The sequence below is a fragment of the Apteryx rowi genome, unplaced genomic scaffold (assembly GCF_003343035.1).
Source record: "Apteryx rowi isolate R43461 unplaced genomic scaffold, aptRow1 scaffold_628, whole genome shotgun sequence".
NCBI lineage: Eukaryota > Metazoa > Chordata > Aves > Apterygiformes > Apterygidae > Apteryx > Apteryx rowi.
The window spans coordinates 175,994-198,362 of NW_020450903.1; the positions used below are offsets into that span (position 1 = coordinate 175,994).

The 22,369-nt window shown below is 37.5% G+C and overlaps 2 protein-coding genes across 3 annotated transcripts in view; one reads left to right on the top strand and one right to left on the bottom strand.

The window, feature by feature from the left end:
• Positions 1 to 11,002, top strand: part of YME1L1 (YME1 like 1 ATPase) — a 25,269-nt gene extending 14,267 nt beyond the window's left edge. For both annotated transcript variants that reach the window (XM_026084159.1, XM_026084160.1), the window contains exons 10-19: positions 1,409 to 1,561; positions 3,304 to 3,436; positions 3,938 to 4,000; positions 4,574 to 4,686; positions 5,064 to 5,219; positions 5,861 to 6,012; positions 6,922 to 7,048; positions 7,147 to 7,220; positions 7,896 to 7,982; positions 9,172 to 11,002. In XM_026084159.1, coding sequence (XP_025939944.1) covers positions 1,409 to 1,561; positions 3,304 to 3,436; positions 3,938 to 4,000; positions 4,574 to 4,686; positions 5,064 to 5,219; positions 5,861 to 6,012; positions 6,922 to 7,048; positions 7,147 to 7,220; positions 7,896 to 7,982; positions 9,172 to 9,315 — 1,202 coding nt within the window. In that variant the 3' untranslated portion in view covers positions 9,316 to 11,002. The remainder of the gene's footprint in view (positions 1 to 1,408; positions 1,562 to 3,303; positions 3,437 to 3,937; positions 4,001 to 4,573; positions 4,687 to 5,063; positions 5,220 to 5,860; positions 6,013 to 6,921; positions 7,049 to 7,146; positions 7,221 to 7,895; positions 7,983 to 9,171) is intronic.
• Positions 11,003 to 14,200: 3,198 nt separating this feature from the next.
• PTCHD3 (patched domain containing 3) lies at positions 14,201 to 22,367 on the bottom strand (the record flags this gene model as incomplete). The annotated part of the gene is made up of 4 exons (XM_026084170.1): positions 14,201 to 16,143; positions 19,104 to 19,249; positions 21,802 to 21,923; positions 22,062 to 22,367. Coding segments are annotated over 4 exons (2,196 nt in total), but the record flags the coding sequence as incomplete, so codon positions are not given.
• Positions 22,368 to 22,369: the final 2 nt, after the last annotated feature.

The following is a 22,369-nucleotide window of genomic DNA, read 5'->3' on the forward strand; positions in this document are numbered from 1 at the left end:
CCAAGTAAACTTTGAGATTATTTCCTGGACTAGAAAATTTCTTCTACTTTGTCAGTGAACATGTGTTATATTTCAGAAACATCTGTTGATTAATTTGGCACCAATTATGTAATTTTTATCTCTTTTTTTTTAGAGTTTTAGGTAACCCAGAGTTTCTTTTTAAGTTGATCTTTCTTTTTTCTTTTTTTCTTTTTTTTTTAACCTTCTCTATAAGGACTTTTTTTTAATGGTAATACTATTAAATAATTACCTTTTTTTTAATGGTAATACCTTTTTAATAATAATACCTACCTTTAGTCTAAACCCCATGCAAATTAATGTAAAACTTTTTAACCGTCTTATATGAGGAGTATCTTAAGGTCAGAAAATAATACTGCGCCTTCTTTAATTATTCAGTTAATGTGCATTAGTTCTTTATCCTGAAAGGCAGGGTGGTGTGTGTGAGTGTGATGTGTGGGTGTGGTAGTTTTTTCATTTTGTTTTTTTTAATACTCTTCTTGAAAGGCCTTTCTTCCTTCACTACTGCTTTCAGCACCCTTAGCACTTGGTAACTGCTTTAGATGGTTCAAAACAAGTGTTTTCATTTAAAAAATATGATTAAGCTTGGTCATAGTAAAAAAACCAAGTGAATCTGGAATGTGTAGACCTGGTAAGTCTGTTTGCTGTCAGTTCTCTACATGTTTTAAAATTAATGACTTGGAATGCTTTAATAAGAAATCCACTTTCAGAAAGGGCTTTACCATCTATTTTAGAAAAGCCACAAATCTAGGACAGTTGTGAGGGTGCATTTTGAAAAAGAAGAAAATGAAATTCTGTTAATTCTGAAATGTAATTCCTGTTAAGACTTAAGTGGATTATCTGACAAATAGCTTTTTTTTTTTTCTTTTGGTTTCTTACTGATAACCTTTGAATGTTTAAAAAAAAAAAAGATTGCTAAGCATATGACAAAAATCTGTTACTGACAATCTAACAAACCACGACATTATGATATGAAATACTAGATGAGGATGCAAGGATTTTTCCTTTCTTCTCTCTGTTATAGACCACAGCCTTTTTTATATTTAGGAAGTCTAACAGTGTGGTAGCTAGGTAAATGTCCAATATGAAGAGGATGCTAGTAGTGTTTCAGCTGCTAAACACAACAGTAAGTTTATAGAGTACTTCAGGGTTCTGCTTTTATTTAATAATCTTACAAATCTTGTTGTTGTTTAAAAATGTATTGGAGCGTATCTAGGTCTGTTTAAGGAAATCCCTTTGCAGTGCAAATAATGAGAGTATCTGAAATGCAATGTTAACAGTGTTTTGAAGCCAAATATAAATTACTTTTTTGTTTAATTCATGGAAGATGCAGAAGCTGTATAGCAAGACTCTGTGTGTGACTATGCGTATGTTTTTATTTTGTTTTCAGGCATTCTGTTAGTTGGACCACCTGGTACTGGTAAAACTCTTCTTGCACGAGCTGTGGCTGGCGAAGCCGATGTTCCATTCTATTATGCCTCTGGGTCAGAGTTTGATGAAATGTTTGTTGGTGTAGGAGCTAGCCGCATCCGAAGCTTATTCAGTAAGTTAAATGTTTGTATTCTTAAAATCTTCTAATAAGAAGGATAAAGTATTTAGTGGTGCTGTTTACAAGTAGCAGGAGTAAGTGCTTTGATTAGCTGCAGTTTTGGTTACAGGAAAATAGAAATGTCTGAGGCTAGTAAATAAAATTTCCAAGTAATAGGAGAATCTCAGAATTCCATAAATAACTGTTAACTGCAGAAACTTGGCTAGTGGTCAGATTGAAATTGTAGCAAAAGTTATAACAATGCTCCCAGTGAGAACAGAAATTGTTTATTTAGAAGTGTAACGTCCTATAAATTAAATGAGGTATTTTAAATGTAAGATAAAAATAGCATTAACCTTCTTAGTTCCTTTGTATTTTTATGTTGACTTTATTTTTCTGAACTAAAACTTGTTTAGTGCAGAATCAGAGTATAGCATCTATGGATGCAATTGTGTGTGGTTTTTTTGTTTTTTCCTTTGGTRGTGAGTTTTTATGTCTTCATGGCTAAGTCATCTGCTGCTTCTTTGTCACATATATTAGAAAAAATAAGCATATTTTTAATATAGGATAATGATAAAGCAACAAAAACAAGGTGGGCCTTAGCTTTGGTGTATTATTGTAATTTGCTCCTTAAAATATGTTGCTTGTCAAGTTGATAGTATTCCTTTTGAGTTTAAAAATATAACTGGCTGTTTTGTAAATAAAAATCTCTTCTATAGAGTAGTAGTTCTTCTGTGTATTTCAGATATGGAAGTAACTGTGGTAGCTTATTCCACCTCTGTATGATTAAAATCTTTGATTTAGTATTTTGTTGAAACAGAACGTTTTAAGAAGTGATTTTTTTTAACCAAATTAAGGTCTGCTGTGACTAATTTGAAATTTCTTTCTTGATCCCATCAGTAGGCTCTGAATACAGGGCTTTAAAGTGATCATTAATTGGTAGGACCAATGCCTGTTTAGTTTGATAGCTTTCATGTAGCAGAAGAGGCTTTCCACTTTAAGTATGCAAATAGTTATTAGAAAGGGAAAAAATCCAACTTCTTTCTTTAAATTGTAGATGCTTGACATTATCAATCTTCTATGTAGAAAGTATTATGCATTTGTAGAAGAGATGTGGCTTGTTTCATGTGGAAGGTATGCAAGATGCGGCAGATGTTTTGCACTTTATAAATGCATCTTTCTGTTGACGACAGAAGGAGGTTAGATGACTGACTTGTACATCAACAGATGTGTCTGGTTGGGTGGGATGAATTGCATCCTAGTATACGCATACTGGTGTGTGGTCTTAAAGTCATATTAATACAGTTTTATATTCTGTTGTTAATACCTGTAAACTTGAAGGTACTTTGGTTTTAAATAACAAGCAGGATCTATGAAAATAAGTTACTGTTTAGACCCATCGCATTTCATAGTATTTTTAATATATCAATGTTCTGTACCTGAGTCTATGAAATAACCTGTTGTGTGCAGTTGATACAAAATACAATGAATTTCTTAATCTGTTTTACCAGTAGTTTCTTGTAGTGGGGTAAGAATATACCAGCTGGCAGGGAGATGATGCACCTTACTTCTCTTTATTTGTTGCTTCATTTGAGAGAAGGATTTAATTCTGAGAGACTGAAATCAGGACAGTTCTGGTGATGTCTAATAGAACACTTCATAATCCTAGAATAATAGAAATAGAATCCTAAATTAAATCATACAGTTTAGATTACTTTGTGTGACTGAAATGTCCTTCAGCTATTTTTCTCTGTCAGGGGAAGCAAAAGCAAATGCACCTTGTGTTATATTTATTGATGAACTGGACTCTGTTGGTGGGAAGAGAATTGAATCTCCAATGCATCCCTACTCAAGACAGACCATTAATCAGCTTCTTGCTGAAATGGATGGGTAAGTATATGCATTTTGAGCTTATAAAAAGTGCTTGAATGAGTGATATTTTGAATATTGGGTGGATTTATTTCTTCTCTGACAGCTTTGATTTTAAAAACCTAAAAAAAATTGTTTAAAATATATAAATATACAGTGCTTCTCATAATTGGTTTCCAGTAGTGCATGTAGTGGCATAAATGACCCTGGTCTAAAGAATATAAAAGGCTATAAGGCTATATATAGGCTTCAGGCTAAAAGGCTATATATAGTAGTAGAGTAGCTACAATTATTTAAAAGTATTTCTCAATTTTTTTAGGCTGTCTATAGAAGGAATGTCAGGGCATGTTTTTCATTTATTGGGTTAAATGTGACCGCTCAGGGGTCGAATATGGTGGTTGACGGGTCTTTTTTAATTGGCCAGTTGACTTCATTCCAAATAAGAAATACAACTATTGACTAAAGCTTTAAATTCTGTTTAAAAAGAATTTAATTATGTTCTTACTCTTTTTTTTCTTACAGCTTTAAACCCAATGAAGGTGTTGTTATTATTGGTGCAACAAACTTCCCTGAAGCACTAGATAAGTGAGTAAAATCTATGGATCAATTCTGCAGAGTAGGTATTCAAAAAAAAAAAAAGGGGAGGGCGGTGGGGGAAGGGAACAAAAGAAAAGGTAACAAGGATCAAGTAACTAATTAGGTACTTGGTTGTGGTAATTCCCGAATTCCACTTGGTTGTGGCTGGGGCTTTTTTCCTGAAAAAGGATGGATGCTGGCCAGTTTTTGGCATTAAAATGTTTGTTGAATTAAACCTGATAAAGTAAGCAAGCTGCCTAAATAAACATCTAAAATATCTGCAAGTTTTTATTCTTAAATTAACAAGCTGCGTTCCTTGCTTGCAATGTGTTTTAGTAGTGGTTAATAGTAGTTTACCTTACTTACAAATGCAAAAACTTTAAAAATTGGTAATAAATGTCTGTTTGAGCTATCTTTTAACATACAAATGATTGGAAAAATGCATTCTTGGCACTTATGTGCCAGAAGTAGTGTCTGTAGATGTCTTTAACAAAAATCAATCTGATCATCCTATTCATGTACGTTTAATAACAGAACTTACAGCAGCATTTAAAAGTTGTATTAAATTGTCTTTTCCCTTAGTGCTTTAATACGTCCTGGTCGCTTTGACATGCAAGTTACTGTTCCCAAGCCAGATGTAAGAGGCCGTACAGAAATTCTGAAGTGGTACCTTAGTAAAATAAAGTATGATCAATGTGAGTAAATACTTAACCTTTTCATGTAACAATTTGTTCACTGGGTCAGCCCACTGGTGTATCAATCCTTTATTCTGACAGTAATAGTGGCTTGTACCATATGCTTCAGAAAGGAACACAAAAATCATATAGCATTTAGTGTTGTGATAGTTCTATAAAGCAGCATTTCTCTCTAGTTCCCAATAGTTCATAGTGTCTTGACCATCAAGCTTCATTTCTTTTAAAGCTTAATATTTTTGTTATAACAAACTGTTTTTAGTAGAACATGATTCTTGCTTATAACTTGATCATTTCTTGATATTTATTCATGACACATCACAAGCTTTTTCAGGAGAAATGTCACTAATGTCAGATTTGTTTTGTTTTGTTTCCCACAGCTGTTGATCCAGAAATAATTGCACGAGGCACAGTAGGATTTTCTGGGGCAGAACTTGAGAATCTCGTAAATCAAGCTGCCTTAAAGGCAGCTGTTGATGGAAAAGATATGGTAACCATGAAAGAACTAGAATTCTCTAAGGACAAAATTCTAATGGGTAGGATTTTAAATACAAGACACTCATATATCTTACAGTCCACAGTTTTATTTTGCAAGATTCATACTTTTACAGAAAAATAGATTTTGTTGGTTTTTTAACAAGTCTTCTATTAGTCAATTTTGAATAGAACTTTTTGAAACCACAGAGTAAGTAGTATGTTAAATCTAGTACAAAGTGGATTATCAGAATCACTGCATACTGTACTGGGACCTAGAGGAAGTCACAGAATTGATAACATCTTCTCCATTGAATTAGAAAGAAGCGGGGGAGAACAGATGACCAGAAGCCTGGAACTCCTGTTTACCTAGCTTGGCATGTAGTAAGGCAGAATGTAAACATCTGAGACATGCACACCAGAAATGCTTCTGGTCCATTCATGCTTGAGAGAGGAAATGGAGTTTTTTTAGACATTCAGATATTGTTTTAATATATTCATTTAAAAGCAACTTGACTATAGAGTTAGGTCCATTCTAAACATTAAAATCCTACTTGTAAACATTTAGCACTTAATGAGCTTTAGTTAATTTTGACTGCACACTGTTCTTAGCTACTTTATGCTCTGTTTGCATATGTATAGTCTGTGTGAACTGTGGTGACAAACTGTGAAAACAAGTTTATTTCATGTTCTTCCCTTTAAGGACCTGAACGTAGAAGTGTAGAAATTGATGATAAAAACAAAACAATCACAGCTTACCATGAATCTGGACATGCTATCATTGCATATTATACTAAGGATRCAATGCCAATCAACAAGGCTACAATCATGACACGAGGAACAACACTTGGACATGTGAGTATTTCTAAAAAATTTTTTATTGGTCTACTGTTAAGCATTTTTGAGGAATTTGTCAACAGTGCTATTCATTGAAATCAGTTATAATGCATATTATAACTTGTAATAATCAGTTACAAGCAATCTCTTGGAAAACTCCTTGGTCATCTTTTCTGTGTGATAGAGAGCTCTCGTTCTTAATTTGAAATATGCTAGCATGAATAATAGATAAAACGTGCAAGGAAAGAATTTTAAGTATGTGTGATTCTGCTGCCGTTAACATAGCTCCCATAAATTAAACTCCAAAGAAAGTCTAAAAGATTTGAAAACAGCAATGTTGCTCAAATGTGCTTTAACACAAACTTAATCAAGTAGTTCTTTGTCCAGTGCAACTTTTTCTGAAAACTAATCTGTTACTTTGTTCTAACATAGATATTCTTGCTTGAGTTTTTCTATTCTGTCTTTTACATACTGAGCATTTGAACAGAAAGTTATCTCCCTTATATCTGTTTCTGTGGAATATTATCCAAGTTAATGTGTTCAGTTAAAGAAAAAATGTTGGTCTGAATTTTCCAGGCAAGTTAATTTACACTCAGTAAAAAGTGTAGGGAATAAGGAGAAGTAGATAGACTAGACTTCTGTGCGGTTCCCCCACCCCACCCCCCGGCCCTAAATGTGATATTTTGGGGTTAGGTTTAAATTGCTTCCTTTTATATGCTGCTTATGGCCTCAAGGGGGCTATTTCATCTGGTAAGGCAAGCAGCTCCCAAGCCAACCTGATGAGCGTATATAGTAGATTGAAGCCCAGAGCGTTCAAATTGTTGTGTAAAAAGCTTTATATCCACTTTGGATGTAAACCAGGGTGTTTTTCAGCTTATTTCAGTATTTCTGTTTATTGTTACCTGACCAAAAGTGTATATCTTACAGGTATCTTTGCTCCCAGAAAATGACAGATGGAGTGAAACTAGATCCCAATTGCTTGCGCAGATGGATGTCTGCATGGGAGGAAGAGTAGCAGAAGAGCTCATATTTGGAAGTGATAACATCACAACAGGTCAGCTGATCAGTAGTTAAAGAATTCCTGTTCAGAGCTCAGATAGGCTTGTTTAACTTTTGGTTTTAGTAACTAATTTAAGCTTATTTAATATCTAGGTGCTTCCAGTGATTTTGACAATGCTACTAGAATTGCGAAGCTGATGGTGACTAGGTTTGGAATGAGCGAGAAGGTAGTATCATTGTTCTTTTAATACCTATATAGTGTAAAGAAATTTTCCTCTTCTGTAACTAATTGCCTATTTGGCTGTCAGGGATTATGGAGATCAAGTAGTTCTGGCAAAAAAGATATTAGGCCTTTGATTTGACTATTTTTTTGGCCCTACTATGCAGAACTCAACAAGAAAACCTGTATATTTGGCAGTTTAAAAATTAACATAAAGAATCTTCACCTCCAAATGACCTTGAAAGTTACTAATGTCTACAGAAAATCTTCATAATAAAAGCAAATATTTTGGAATTGAGGATGGACTTCATTTCTTGTTTTTAGAAGGGGGGATGAAAATGCTAAGTTTTGTAGACTTCTGAAAAAAACTTCTTTAGTCATCCATTATTAAGTGCTAGATCTGCAGTGGTGTGTGTGGCGGGGGTTGTTTGTGTGGGTGTGGTTTTTTTTTGTAAGGCAACACTTAATTAGGATTGAGACTCTGCTGTAACCTATGAAAATAGAACTCTTCAGTGACAATATAGTACATGAATAGATGTTTTGCTTTTCCTACTGTAAGCACTTCAGTAAGCTTTTGATTAATGTTTTTTATTTGTTCGCATGTACAAGCAATAGGTGGTGAAGCTCTTAGAGTTTTATTGGAACAGTGACAAGACAAAAATATCCTTTGTTTTTTGTTTAGCTTGGTGTTATGACCTATACTGATCCGGGGAAAGTTAGCCCTGAAACTCAGTCTGCAATTGAACAGGAAGTGAGAACACTTTTAAGGGTAAGATAAATATCTATATATATAKAGAGAGAGAGAGATGTGTAAGTGTAGGAAAAAAACCTGTCTTTTGGAATGAGTTGAGCATCAGCTTGTACATTAGAAAACTGAATACTCAAATAGCATTGAAAATACAGTGGTGGATGAAACTATTCCCCAGTGTTTAAAGTAGCTGCAACTTTGAATCTCTGCGTATTGTAATTTTGTTAATAGTCATGTACAGGCAGTGAGAAACAGGTTGATGGTGTTAGAAGTTCTTAATATACTCATTAACACTTCCTTTTACACTTAGTCAGGATTTGTATTTTGTCTATTTTATTTCTAGGAAAAAAGTTTATAAATTGTTTTGGAACAGATGCAAATGCTTTGTGTTACTCCCACATTTCATAACTTGCAGCTAAATCTTTGAGTATAGAAACACCAGAATGGCCATACCAGATCAAATCAGAGTCACTTGGTCTGGTATCCTGTTCCCCGTAGTGATCAGTATCAGATGCTTAGGGAAGTTTGTAAGATCAGTCACAGAACTTCCAGATCGGAGTTCTAGTATTCTGAATTAGCTTGGTCAGGCTGGCAGGTTACCTGTATCCAATAACATATAAACCATTAACACTTTTGCTGTGGCTGTTTCTGAACTGATTACTTAGCTGACTAAGAACTATCTGCATAGAATTAAAAACTGAAGTTGAAGGTTACAATGCTGACAATGTGTTGCTACCTGCAGCAACTAATAAAACTTGCCGGGTAGCTTCCGGTTTTCTAAAGGTACATAATCCTTTTAGAGCTTAGTAAGCTTTTAAAAACTTTAGTCTGAGGAACGTGCCTTGAATGCTGTATAATATGTATAATGTGTAATCAAATATATTTAATTTTAAGTAGCCACTTTTCAGATCTAGTCAATCTTTTTAAGTCTTATATAAAACAAAAACAAAAAAACCCCTCAGGTTTGTCCCCATGTTCTGTTTTTAGTCCTACTTCTGCAAAATGCAAAGGTGGCATGAAGTTATAAAAAAAAATATTTTTAGAGCAATTATTACATCTAGGTTTTAAATCTTTGGAACTGGAGCTGTGCCAGCTATGAAGTTTAAGGCTCAATTTTAAATGTTTGTGAAGAGCTGTATTTACATAGAGACAATTTTTAAAATCTTTTTGAATTGAATCTCCCCCCCCCCTTTTTTTTTTTTAATATTAGGACTCATATGAGCGAGCAAAGAACATCTTGAAGACTCATGCAAAAGAACACAAGAATTTAGCAGAAGCTTTACTGAAATACGAGACTTTGGATGCCAAAGAAATCCAAATTGTTCTAGAGGGGAAAAAGCTAGAAGTAAGATGATAACATCCTTAATACAGCAACTGATAATTTGAAGAATGTACATCTAGCAATGCAGTAGTCTTATGCAGCATAGCTTTTTTTCCCCTACCTGATGTGTGTATGGCATTAGTGACACTTTAAGATTGCTCTGCAGTCTCTTGTCAGCTTCTGTTACTTATCTATTTGTTGTGTCTCTTCAGAATAAGACACAAAATAAAGCAAGTTCCTCATTCTCCCTCTACTCTTCCCAGAAAAAAATTTTCAGAAATATAAATCTCAGGGTTGAATTCAATGTTTTGGTCTGGTCAAATGTGCTGAAGTTGAGAAGAAAGAAATGTGCAGGTATACTGATGTGTTTTGGTGTAGCTTCCTGGGTCACACTGCTATATGTGCATTTGAAGTGGTACCCCATAATATGTACTGTAGAATGTTTTATGGACAATGACACCATAAGTGCTAAAGGATTGACATGTAAAACTGTAGTATGTAGTCTGACTAATAATGTTCATATGCTGCTTGAAGATAAAGATCAGTTTTCTTATTTAGAAATGTAACATAACATCTGTATGAATGAAACAGCTACACAGCRCATCTTTAGTAAAGGGAATTGTGAGAGCTCCAAGTTAGTTTTAAAAAACAAAACAAAACACCCAGTGATTGTCCTTTGAGTGCTCTTGGGGTTAAAATACACACATGTATGGCTGGGAGAGAAATTTTAATGCAAGAATAACAACAGGATAAACATGTCTAAATCTCTTTGGGCCATGTTTTGGACAGAACCATGGCAGGGGTAGGAGAAATAACTGTGACCTCTGATGTGCTGCTGACAGAATTCTCAGAGTTTTTATTACTGCAGTAGATGGATGTGATTTGAAAACAGTGCTTTTATACTGCTGGAGATTCTACTGAATTAGTTTTTACTAATACTATATATGAGTGTTTGATAATCCAACAGAGGATTTCTTCAAAGAGGACAATATTGCTCACTAAAGAGTAGTTCAGAAAATGCTTCAAGCATGTGTTGTTTCAAATAACATTCCCAGTTCTCTTGTTCAGTAAAAGTAGAGAAATAACCCTCTTTCAACCCTTACAGATACTTTCTGGAGATTCTAGACTCATAAGAAAATGTTTCAAAAACAAAACCAGTTTCCAATCAAGTGGAAGTGATTGCTGTCAATTATATCTGCCAGTATTCTTCTGATCTCTTGGAACTGGTTTTTAGGAATAGTATTGTTTTGATCATAATCTTTCTGTGCAATGAATTGTAGACCCTTGGGACTATCAACTTCTGTTGCAGAGAGGAGGCCTTTTTTGAAGGTTAACATAGTTGGGGGTTAAAATAGTTGGGCTGGTGCCAATAAATGTGAATGGATATTGGTAGCTACACTTAAAACTAGAATTAACGTAACTTTTAGAATTTTCTGAGTGTAACACTTGATTATAACCTAGTTCTTTTTAGTAAGAGCACATGTGTTTTTCTTTCAAAACCAGGATAACTTTCTATTTGCTTATTTTCCATTGTTGGCTTAGTATAGTGACATCCCAGTGCAGTGTGGGAGAACTTCCAAATGTTATAAAACAGTATACCAAACTTCTAGGCTGACTAGTTACAGTTGTACATGTATTTTAAAATATGCCAAGAGAAACAGACATATACTGCATATTTGGTGTCTGTTTTTGGAATAATAAAGTTAATTTTAATTATGCATATTGGCTTTCCTTTTATTCACTGTTAATTGCTACAGGATGTAATACCAGGTACCCTACTATGTAAACTGAGGTGTATGAAACATTTAAACTTGTAAATAAATTTAAGAATTATAGCAAATTTGCACTTTTTCTAAATAGACTTCTAGGAAACTTTCTTCCTAGAAAATCAGACCTTTTTTCCAATTGCTGCTTCAGTAATGGGACTTGGATGGGAATTTTTTCCTACTTAATGTGAATTTTTTATTTAAAAAAAAAAACTTTCATTTTTCAAGTCACTAAAATCTATATCGAATGCTGTGTTTTGGGGGCAGATCCTTGAAGTCTAATTTATTTTTCTCTTTCAAAAGCTTCTTGCTCTATGCAAAGAGCAGTCGAGTACAGTGTCTTTCAGAAAATTGGTCATATCATTGGCTCGTGAAAGAAGATTTTTAGAGATGAGCCATCAATTGTAAACAGCATTTTCTCTGGTTTCTGGCCAAGTTACCAGAAGATTTGTGCCACTGAAGTGTTTACTCTCATTCCTTGGTGGTTGTGTGCATGTGACAGTGTGGAGTTTTGGAGAAACTCATTTTGTCTGTTTTGGGCATTGGGTTTGACTTCTGGTGTTCTTGGGTACATCTGGGAGTCTAAATTTCTCTTTACATAATCAGTGGAGAGAGGTAGGTGCCTGTCACAGGCAAAATCGTCCAACTTGGGCAATTCTATTTAATTTAATCTATTGCCAATTAAACTTTTGATTTACTGATTTAGGTATTGAGGGGAAAAAAATAGAGGATAAACAATTAAACACTTATGGAAAACACCTTTCCTCCCCCTTCCCCAGGCTCACGCGTTCCCTGTTCCCTTTCTGGTCTCAGTGTTCCTTGTTTTTGCCCTGTGGGTCACCTCATGGAAGGAACTGGGAGGGATGAGTGGTGCGGGAGGTTGAGGTCAGTGTGTAGTGTTTTCTTTCTCCTGGTCCTTGCTTCTTACTGCTCTGGCACAGGCTGCCCATGGGCTGCAGTCCCTTGGGGGTGTCCTGCCCCAGTGTGGGTTGCCAATAGGCTCCCCCTGCAGAGGCATACCTCCTCTGGCATGGAGTGCCTCTTTCCAAGAGTGTGTCTCTAGCCGTGTCCCCAGCAATGTCCCCTTGCACAAGTCTCCTCTGCTTCCTCCAAAAATGTGCCTTTTCACACTTTCCTGGTGTCCTCTTGTGTCTCATCTGTCTTCATTTTATGTTTTCATGTGCATCCTCACATGTCTCATCCTGTGTCTCTTGCCCCTAGTGGCTACTGCCCTTTCTTAAATACATTTGAGCAGAGGTGCTATGCACTCCTCTGGGCAGTTGATATTTTGGTGTGTGGCGGGCTGTTTCCATTTGTTTCAGAGCCAACTGGAACCTGCTGTGACCAGCACAAGGCAGTTCATGGCCTTCTCCCACACCAATCACCCCTGCAGCCCCTGCTACCCAACCCCTGCCAGCTATGCCCAATACAGAGTCCACAAAGGGCACTTCAGAGCCAAATGGTGCAAATGCCCCAGGTTCCTTTTAAATACTTGGCCTCTGCTGTAGAAGCCAAAGCAGAGCTAGGTGCTTGGATGGTCTGTTTGTTTTTTAAATTGCCCTGAACTTGTCACAAGCATTGCAGCACATAAAATGAGATAAGAACTTCAAACTTGGGTGTGATTCTGAATTTCAGCATTTTCAAATGACCATATTCATTATTTCATTATGCCATAACTCTGCCATTAATTTAACACAAGAAAGTGCAAACTTCTACTGAGAGATGTGGCCTGCTTCTTCTGGGTGCTTCTTAGCAACTGCATCATGACTTCAGTCAGCTGAAATTTCACAGTAGCTTTTCAAGTCTGGATCCTTTAATGCTAGCCCTAGTGTGAGGGAGGTGTAGAGGTGAAGTGAAGCAGGAGTGTGGTGTGTGCGTGCTTTTTTTTTTTTTTAAGTAGATTAAATTGGCTGTGGAAATAGAGCAATCAAACCATAGGTAGCTAGCTCTCTTCCCTCTGGATTTGCTCAGAGACCTTTTGTAGTAGTCGATGCTTACAAAGAGCCCTCAAAGAAGTGAGTAGAGCTGTCTGTCCTGAGCTTTGTCATTTAGCTGTCTTAGTTGCTCTGAACTGAAAAAACTTTTTAATGCCTGTAGCCTGTGATTCACTGCTGTGAGAATTAGTATCAATATTTCCAACTTGTATTGAAAGTTTGTTTTTTTGAGTGACTTGATTTCAGGTCCATTGTGCTCATAAATAGATCATTTATTATAGAAATAGCAGTATTCTGCCCTGTGTACTAGGTCAAAGGTCTCAAAACTAGTCAAAAAAAACAGATGAAAGAAGCAAGCCACAGCTGCAGATTGGACTGAATGGTTTATAATTCCTGGACACCCCCCCCTTTCTAAAATTACAAATATTAGTTACCATCATTTATTTGATCTCTGGCAAGTAGCTCATTAATTTGTCATCAATTTATGTGCTGTCTTTTAATTTAGTGTTTTGTTCCTACAGGTTAATAAAACCCTAATTTATTATTAACTTCTATTTCAGTGAAAGCTCCTGGCTTTCTGCTCTAGTGGTGCATCACAGGAAAGGGTTGTCACAGATTAACACAATTGCATTTATAGGGTTTATAGTTTTAGAACTGACCATCTTAAACCTCAGTTCCTTTTTCATCAATGAGGGCTTGAGGTGGCATCTTTCTAGTGGATCCTTGCCCTGTCAGGCCACAGCAGACCTGTACCACAATGGTTACTCAGGAGTTCCACACAAGTTCCACCTCTATAGTTTATCCTTTTGGAAACTGCAGCCAACAAACTAAACACTAATTTATTGAAATAACATGTTGTTTAATCTTAGCAAGAAAACTGAGCAGCAAGAAAAGAAGGATTTTAATACAAAATAGGTGAGTGAGTTTGTCTTCCCTARGTGTCCCTTGTGCCCTAGTTGCCCATATAGACTAAGTCCCCTAAAGGCTTATGAAATAGTTGCAGTCAGAGGCAGTTCTGACCCAACCTCTTGATAAGCTTGCAATAAATAACCTTGCCACAGGACCCCAAAGTTTGCACCTCCTGCGGAAACTTGTCGTTAGGCCCAGTATGGGGTGGAGTTACATCATCAAGATAAATAGCCAGGACATGCAAACAGTTAGGAGTTACTCCTCCTTCCTCTGTGCGTTTCCTGACAAACCTGTAACAGTACATAGAGCTGGTATAATATTCAGCATTTTAATAATTTTAATTTCAATTCAGTCAGTAAACAAGTCACAAAAAAGGTTTAAAAACATCAAGATTACAAAGCCAAACATGCAAGAAATGAGAAGATGCCAGAAATAAGGTTACAAATCCATCCTCTATGTTTTAATTTCACCTTCTGTTATTTGCTGCATGGCTTTTCTTATGCCTTTACTTCTCTGTTGTATTTATTCTTTATTTTTTATTTCTCTCTCATTTTTCATATTCTCTTAAGGTTACTGCATTTTAGTCTACACATAATAGCTTAAATATTATATATTTTACATTTAACTTAGTTATGGACAGTCTTCATCTTTCCTGAACCTAGTCTGTGGTTTGAGGACATCTTCAGATACTGTATTACGTACTGTACTGTGGGGTGATCTGCCAAAATTTCCAAAAAAGGTTAAAAATACTGGAATAAAAACAAGACCATGAACAGCCCCAAACAAAATAACAAGAAACATAATCTTGAAAAATGTTCTGAAGATGTATGCTTTTGCTGCAGCCAATACAACTACTCCTAATATAGTAGAAATCGCACCTTGTAATACCGGATAACCTAACAGGTGCAGAGCTTCTACTGCACTTTCATTTGCTGATGGCTTTTCACTTGAAACAAAGGCATAGGAAATATGAGCAGAAAAATCTACTGAAAATCCTATACAGATGACAAGGTTGATCATGGATATGGAATCTAGATTGACATGCCAAAATGTCATGAAACCAGCAACACCAACTATAACAGAAGCTATAGCAAAAGTTACCCACAAGCAACAGAACGGATTGGGAATAAGCAAGAGAGAAACGATGAGCATTGCCCCAGCAGCAGTGAGAACGTTCTGAATGGTGTTCTGCACTATAACCAGGTACTGATCATAGTAGATGAATGCTGGGTGGTACACTATTAACTGAATACTGCACTGCTTGGCTGTGTCTCTCAATTGGTTTAAAAGATTTTTCTCATCAACAGCTGAGGTAACATTCACAGTTTGGATGAAGAAACGTGAAGCTTCGATTTTATCCTGAGTCTTGTTAATGTCCCACTCAAAATCTGGATAATAGTGGAACAGTATAAGTAAATTATTCATGAAACGATCCTTGTTATTTATATCCATTGAAGCACCTTCAGCGAGTTTTGTGTATACTGTCAGCCATGACTCCGAGAGGTTCCTATCTACATAGGAAATGCCCTCCAAGCTCTGCATGCAATTCTCAACGGCCATTCGAACAGACGTATTCCAGTATTCTACGCTTTCAGTAATGACAACCATGATCCTGGGTCCATATTCTGAGAAATATTTGTCGTCATCATCATAGTATGGAATAACATAAGAGTCATCGCTAGCCAGATTTCGAAGATCTATGCCTTCCCTGATCTGAGTACATCCATAAATACTACCAGCCAGATATGCTCCATACAGCAATACCACAAGTATCTTGACCCATTTATTTGTAAAGAAAGGACCATAATGGCTTTCAAAGAATTTGCTCATTAGATGTTCACTTTCTGACTCAGATGACTCACCAGAACAGCTGCCTATACAACATGCATTGTACAAGCAGGACTTTTCAATCTTATCTTTACCTGTTTTCACAGGCATGCAAGTTAACCAGTGTCGGTTTTTTTCCTCCCTTTTATGATTTAGTACAAGAATCGCCCCAAAGAAGGTCATGGTATATATATAGCAGAAGACAAAAGCAGTGCCTGTGTAGAGACAAAATGATCTCACAGATGGAAAAGCAGTCCAGGTGCCAATGAAGAAGGCTAAAACATCTGTCAAAGTGGTAATTGTAACAGAAACTGCTGCCTCTGCATAAGTCTCAGCCATCTGGGCTTTAGTGTCTGATTTTTTTTTTTCCCTTGCGCTTTTCTCCCAGCAAGCGATCATGATGAACATGTCATCAACACCAACTCCTGCAAGAGGAGAAAAAATTAACACAGTATTAGACATGGCAGCTTCCACTAGTTACCAACAAAAGTACAAAATAAATAGCATTTAAATCAACAAAGAATTTTAAGAAAGCCATGATACTAGCATTGCTTTAGTGCTGATGGAAGTTAAAGAGATACAGGAAAACAGAGCTTTGGTATGCAACTGAGTTTATTATGTTTCAGAAACTCAGAATGACCTGATGGATTGTTGATCCCTCCCCCTACTCTGCTGTAGGACTGAGCACACCTAGTCCATCTCTGACGAATGTTTTGTGTATGCTGTCCAATAGTCATGTAAATACATACATTAAAATACATTGACTATTCTGATGATTAACTATCCTTACAATTAGAAGTATCTCCTACCATCCCTGGTGTCTTTTCTTCATCATTGCTGCAAATTAGGCCAATACTTTCTTACTCTGTCTTCAGCAGACAAGGAGAACAGTTGCAATCATATAGGAGAACAGTTGCAATCATATAGGAGAACAGTTATCCCAGTTTTCCAGTGATTCCCCTTGTTAGGGTCTTTGCTTTCCACTTATCTTCTCTCTGGTTTATCTTAGGGCATTTATTCATGATCTCTGCAACCAGGTTAGACTTTTATATTTATGCTATTTCTTGACCCCTACTTTCATCACGATTCTTATTTTTAAATTCACTTTCCTATATCCATTTATCTTCACATTTATATTGATGTGCCAGCATATATTACTCAATGATGTCCTGGGAAGCCCTGCCAGGAAGACTCTGGCTCTTGGACTAGAGGTTTTGCTAAGAAGCAAGAGTAAATGAGCAGAAGCTGAAACAGGAAGACCCAATTATTTTCTACCCCCTCTGCTAACTCTCAAGATTTTAATCACAAATCTTTCAGTATTTTGCCAATGTTACTGTATCAAGGGCTCTTTCATTCTCTGAAAATTAATCATACAAAAAGAGGACACAAGATCACATGAATACAGGAACAGGCATAGATCTGAGCAGCTATACAGCTGAGAGAAATTCCAAGCACTTGCGGGGCAAGATATCAATTCACAGTGAGTTTGATAAACTGGAGAAATACTAATTTAATTCTTTCACAATTACAGTATGATGTACAATGCAAAAAAGGATTCCGCTTGAGAAAAAGAAATAACAAATATAAAAGAGAGAATAAGTGGTTAGTTGCAGTACTACAGAAACAGATATAGTTGAAGGGGGGACCTGCTATGGGCAAGATAACCTCTAGAAAAGAGGTGGACCAGACAGCTGGGGCTGTATTATCTCTTTAATACTAATCTGTTTGCATTTTGAGGGACAGCATGATAACAGTCCTCTAATGAATAAAGGATTGTTTAAAAAAAAAAAAGATTAATTTACATGTATATGGAAGAACAAGAAATGATCAGCTTAATTACAGATATGAAACCTACCTTGGGTATCAGCAAAACTGCAAAAGTTCTTCAGTTAATTAAATACTGGAAAAAAAATCCTGTTTAATTCCTGGTAAGTTCTTAAAAACATTTGGCAAAAGTGGTTTAGTTACATCCTGCCTCATAGCATGAGGGTGCAACCTCATGAGGTTCCCTCCAGGCCCCAGCTACTATGAGTTCAGTGAGATGATGTTCTTAAGAAGGCACCTGTCAGGATACAGTGATGAAGTAGCAATCTCAGCACCCAACCTCCCTGCCCATGCCTATACCTTGTAACTGTGAAGGAAGGCTTGAAAATATAATCTGAGCAGACTAAAACCAAACTGTATAAACCCACAAACCCAAACTAGAATATACAGAACTTTTTTATTCTAAAGAAATCTCATGATTTTTAACCAGGATCTTGACTTTTAAGTGCTTGTGATTGAAACCAGAAACAAGATAAGGAGGAAAGTCAAAAGGTACTAGATGCTGTAGAGCTAGACAGCTACTGGAAGGCAGGCAGGCTTCAAAACAATTCTTCTAATATAAATGTAATCTGTGTGCCTTAATCCAACGAAGAGGAAGCCTGGCACTTTATAAATAAAGATCTAAAGAAACTGATTTAAGCCCTTTCTCAGGTATATAGAAGGATCTTTATTATAGAGTCTTTGCATTCAGTGAGCAATTCAAAAGCAAATACAAAATGCATTTGAATTGTGCAGGAAACAGTATGTCCTAAACAGCATTTGCATGAGACATCTAATAGAGCTACAGTTTCTATCAGCCTAAGAGTTCCATTTGCTTTCCTCAACATGAGATTAAGACCAAGAAAACATCATATAAATTTATAGTACAAGAGACCAGGTAAGGATTATAAAAGAACTATTTTATTTGCAGCGGATTTGAAACAGATTAAAAGCAGACAGTCATGGGATTCTCACTGTACTGCAAAAAGAGGTGGACAAATGGTTTTGGGAAGACCTCTGTATCTGCTTGAACTGCAGAAAATTGTCCCATAGGAACACTGTTAACGAGTATTTTAGGTAGACAAACTTATCCAGAGCTAACTATATAAGTAAATGGTTATGATATGCCTTTAGAAAACAGCAAGGGGTAATACAGAGGAAAGTGGTGATAGAACCCTGTAGAGCTCAACTGAACTATTAACGCTAAAATATTAGCGCTGTTAAATAAATTATTCATCAGCAAGACTAAATTAACAATGACGCTAAAATAATGCCAGAAATGCTAACATTATCATCTGATCATTTATAGCTTTCATGCCGTAGCACTGGAATTACAGTGGGCATTATTTTCTGTGAAACGCACACCTTCTGCCAGCACAGCGGCAGGCTCCCAGCTTGCATGCGCTGAGCTGAATGGCTCCCCCGTCTGCAGGAGGGCAGAGGAAGACACATCTGCTCCTATCTCTCCCTGCACGCAAGATTGAATGTCATGATCCCATACTCATATCATAAAAGAGTAACACGCCCATGTTAACTCCACTTTTTTCTTCATATCTGTGTCTGACTCACTTTTTCTACTTACCTAGAATAAGAAATGGTGCATTTGCTACAGTGACGACAAATGGCACTCCACAGTACAGCATCAATCCGAAGCTGCTTAACACAGCTAAACCAGCGGAAACCACTCCACAGCTTGCAAGCCAGATATTATTTCTTACACAGCTCAGTCTGAAAACGTTTTAAGGAATACGTCAAGTATTTCACTAAGCAGATTGGCATTACAAGTGAACGTTCAGCATAGAAGTGGAAGTTACCCTGTTTCTGAAGAGAACTTAATGATACCTGGTATTTGCTAGGATAGCACCAAAGCATCAGGGAAAGYGTTCAGCATGAATTTCTTTAGCAATGCTAAATACATTACTGCTGTTCAATTATATGTAATAGAGCAAGGATGTGTATTGATTTTGCCTCAGTAATAAGAAACCTGGTAAAATGAAGAAATACTACCAGTGAGAGGCTAGGTTTAGGGTGATCCAAAAAAATGATTTGTTTAAGAAGTTCTTTCCTTTTACGCAGGTTGTTATAGTATCATCAGTGTAGTACAAAAGCATCTCCCAGGCAGTAACTGCCATGCAGAAGAGCCCTCTCAGCAGACAGACTGGCTACCAGCCATTTGCCAAGATGCCCATAAAGGCTGGCTCTAGGATTCCCCATGAAACATTCCCAGTGGGAGACTTTAGATGTGGTGCTACTGATGGTATAGTTATGTGCCAGAGGCACGCTTGGCAGTGTGTGACTTCTGGCTATCCCATCTCCACAGGAAGCATTAAATATAGTTTAAGGTCTGCTCTTAATGTCCCCCTCTCCAGAAGAGTCACAAAGGCAGATCAGATTTAAAAGCAGCCTGTTCAGATAAGGTCTTTAGTGAAGCCTCGATTTCAGAGTGCTCCTCCAGGAGCTCTGTCAGGTCCCATACAGATGCAGCCACTGTGACTAATATAATCACGACTCTTTAGCTTTTCCTTGAATGTGAGAACTGGGGGATCCAAAGAAAATATGGCAGTATTTTTATAAAACCCTCAATATATATTCAGTGCTCTGTGTTCATATTAAAGAAGCCAGTGGATCCCAAGACTCTGCACTTGGAAGAAAGCATAGCAAGGTTCAGCAAGATCCAGTGACCCAGGTTTGGACCAGCCCCCAGGAAAGCCATCTGTTGAAAAGACAACTTTTACTCTAGGGGACAGAAAGTTGCCTTTTGCCTAATTAGTAGAATTTCCCAGGCTGTTGACTATTTCTCAACTTTAAGAGAACCTCTCACTTCCAGGGCAAGACAATAGTCTTATAAGCTTCCACTAATGCTACCAAGTCTTCTTCTGGTTGCATCTTTTGGGGATAAAAGATGATTTTCATATACCTAAAAAGCTAGAGAGGCTAGAATTGACAATGGTTGAAACCTTCCATCACTCACTAATCTCTGCAGAGCACAGCTGTCTAACTCTTGAGAGCTCCATCAATGTTGCAGAGAGAAAATCCAAGGAGGTGTATGTATGGATGTGTGCCAGTAGAACTGGCCTTGTTCTGTCTGTGTTCAGAAAAGACTGGATGTGAGCCAGCTTTATACCCCCAAATTGTATAGCCTAATTAGCACGATGCTGCATGGAAGTGCTAAGTCAATAAGCCCACCCTCTGAGCAGAACTTAATTCCTCAAGCACAGCATGTAAACACTGCAGTTCAGCTTTCAAAGGTACAATGGTTCACCTTCCACCAGCACAGAGAATGGGCAGAATAAGCTCTCTGCAGACAGTGGGTAAGGCTCAGCTTCTACTAGTAAGCAGAATGCCTAAAGCTGTACCCAGACTTACAGCAATTTGTGAAGCTGGTGTTGATTCACCTATATCTTAAGTGACTGGGTAGTAGAAAAAAAAGATGCAAGCAAATTTTAACATGGTGTATTTCCTCCTCCCCCCCCGCCACTTCCTTCCCCTCTATAACTGATCTTTAAAAAGAATTAACATTCAGTGGGCATAGTGTGAATAGAAATTACAAGTGAAGCAGAGAAAGAAATAAATTAACTTTAGAAACAACACCATTTATTCTTTCCCTCCCCCAAAATAAGGACTTTTCTGTTCGATTTTTATACATCTTTTCTGTGAATGTCTCCACTATATATGCCAAGTTGAGCTCGGAAGTTTTTTTTCCAAATAAAGCCAGAACACTTGTAGAGAATAATGTCGCCATACCAGCTGGCTAGATCACAATTTTGGTGATACAGCCCCCTTTCTGCCTAGGGCAAAACAGAACCCGGTATCTGTGCCGAGTTGTTTTCATAATTAAGATGTTTACTTTAACACAGTATTTTTCAGTGTTGAAACTACAGCATCTCAGAGCTCTTAAAAAGATAAGAGTATAGGTTTGTTTCAGATATTTAAATAGTTCCAACACATGTGAAACCTACCATTACCTACAAGAAGTGAAAGGGAAGCTGCATAAAGGATTGATGGTTTCAAAGAACAGACTAATGGATACCAGTATTCAAGTTGTGCATGTCTGAAGAGAACGCTAACCCAAACATGAACCCCATTTAAGCAGATAGGGAACATACACAAGTAGAAGGTAAATAACAAAAGAATACCTTTCGCCTATTATTAAACTTCATGTGAAGTCTGCAGCTTCAAGAATGATCTCACTTGACAAGACCAAAAACTAATTTAAGGAAGATGTAAGGTAAAGAAGTTTGGAGTTTATTACTCACAGATCCATAGCTTAGAAGTTTTACCTTAGGCAAGAGACAATTGAAAAGGTTATTGTCAAAAAATACGTTATGGAAAAGAGCGGGATGACCGTCTTGGTGTTTCCTTCAAACTCCTCCTGTCTGGACAGCGAGGTAAAGTAGGTCACCTGCCACGAAAATAAAAAGGAAAAAAATATATTTTTTCTTTTCATCCCTCCTTAGAGGCCCTTCCGCGGCCCGGCGGCCGGGCTGCCCGCGACCCCCGGCGGCGGGAGCGCCCCGAAGGAGCCCGCGGGGCTCGCTACCTCGATAGCGCTGAGGTTGAGGGCGCGCAGCACGTCGGGGACGAGCCGGGTGAAGTTCTGCAGCCAGCGGAGGCCGGACGCCGCGGCGGGGCCGTCCTCCCGCAGATAGTACACCAGCTTCAGCGCCCGCGCCGCCAGCAGCCGCCCGCCGCCGCCCGTCTGCGCGCCGCCCAGCGCGGCCCCCAGGAAGGTGCCGTTGCTGAGGGGGAAGGTGAGGCCGCCCCCGCCGCCCAGCAGCGGCAGCAGCGGGTTGGCGGCGGCGCAGGCGGCGCCGCGGCGGGCGCAGAGCTCCTCGTAGCCGTCCAGGG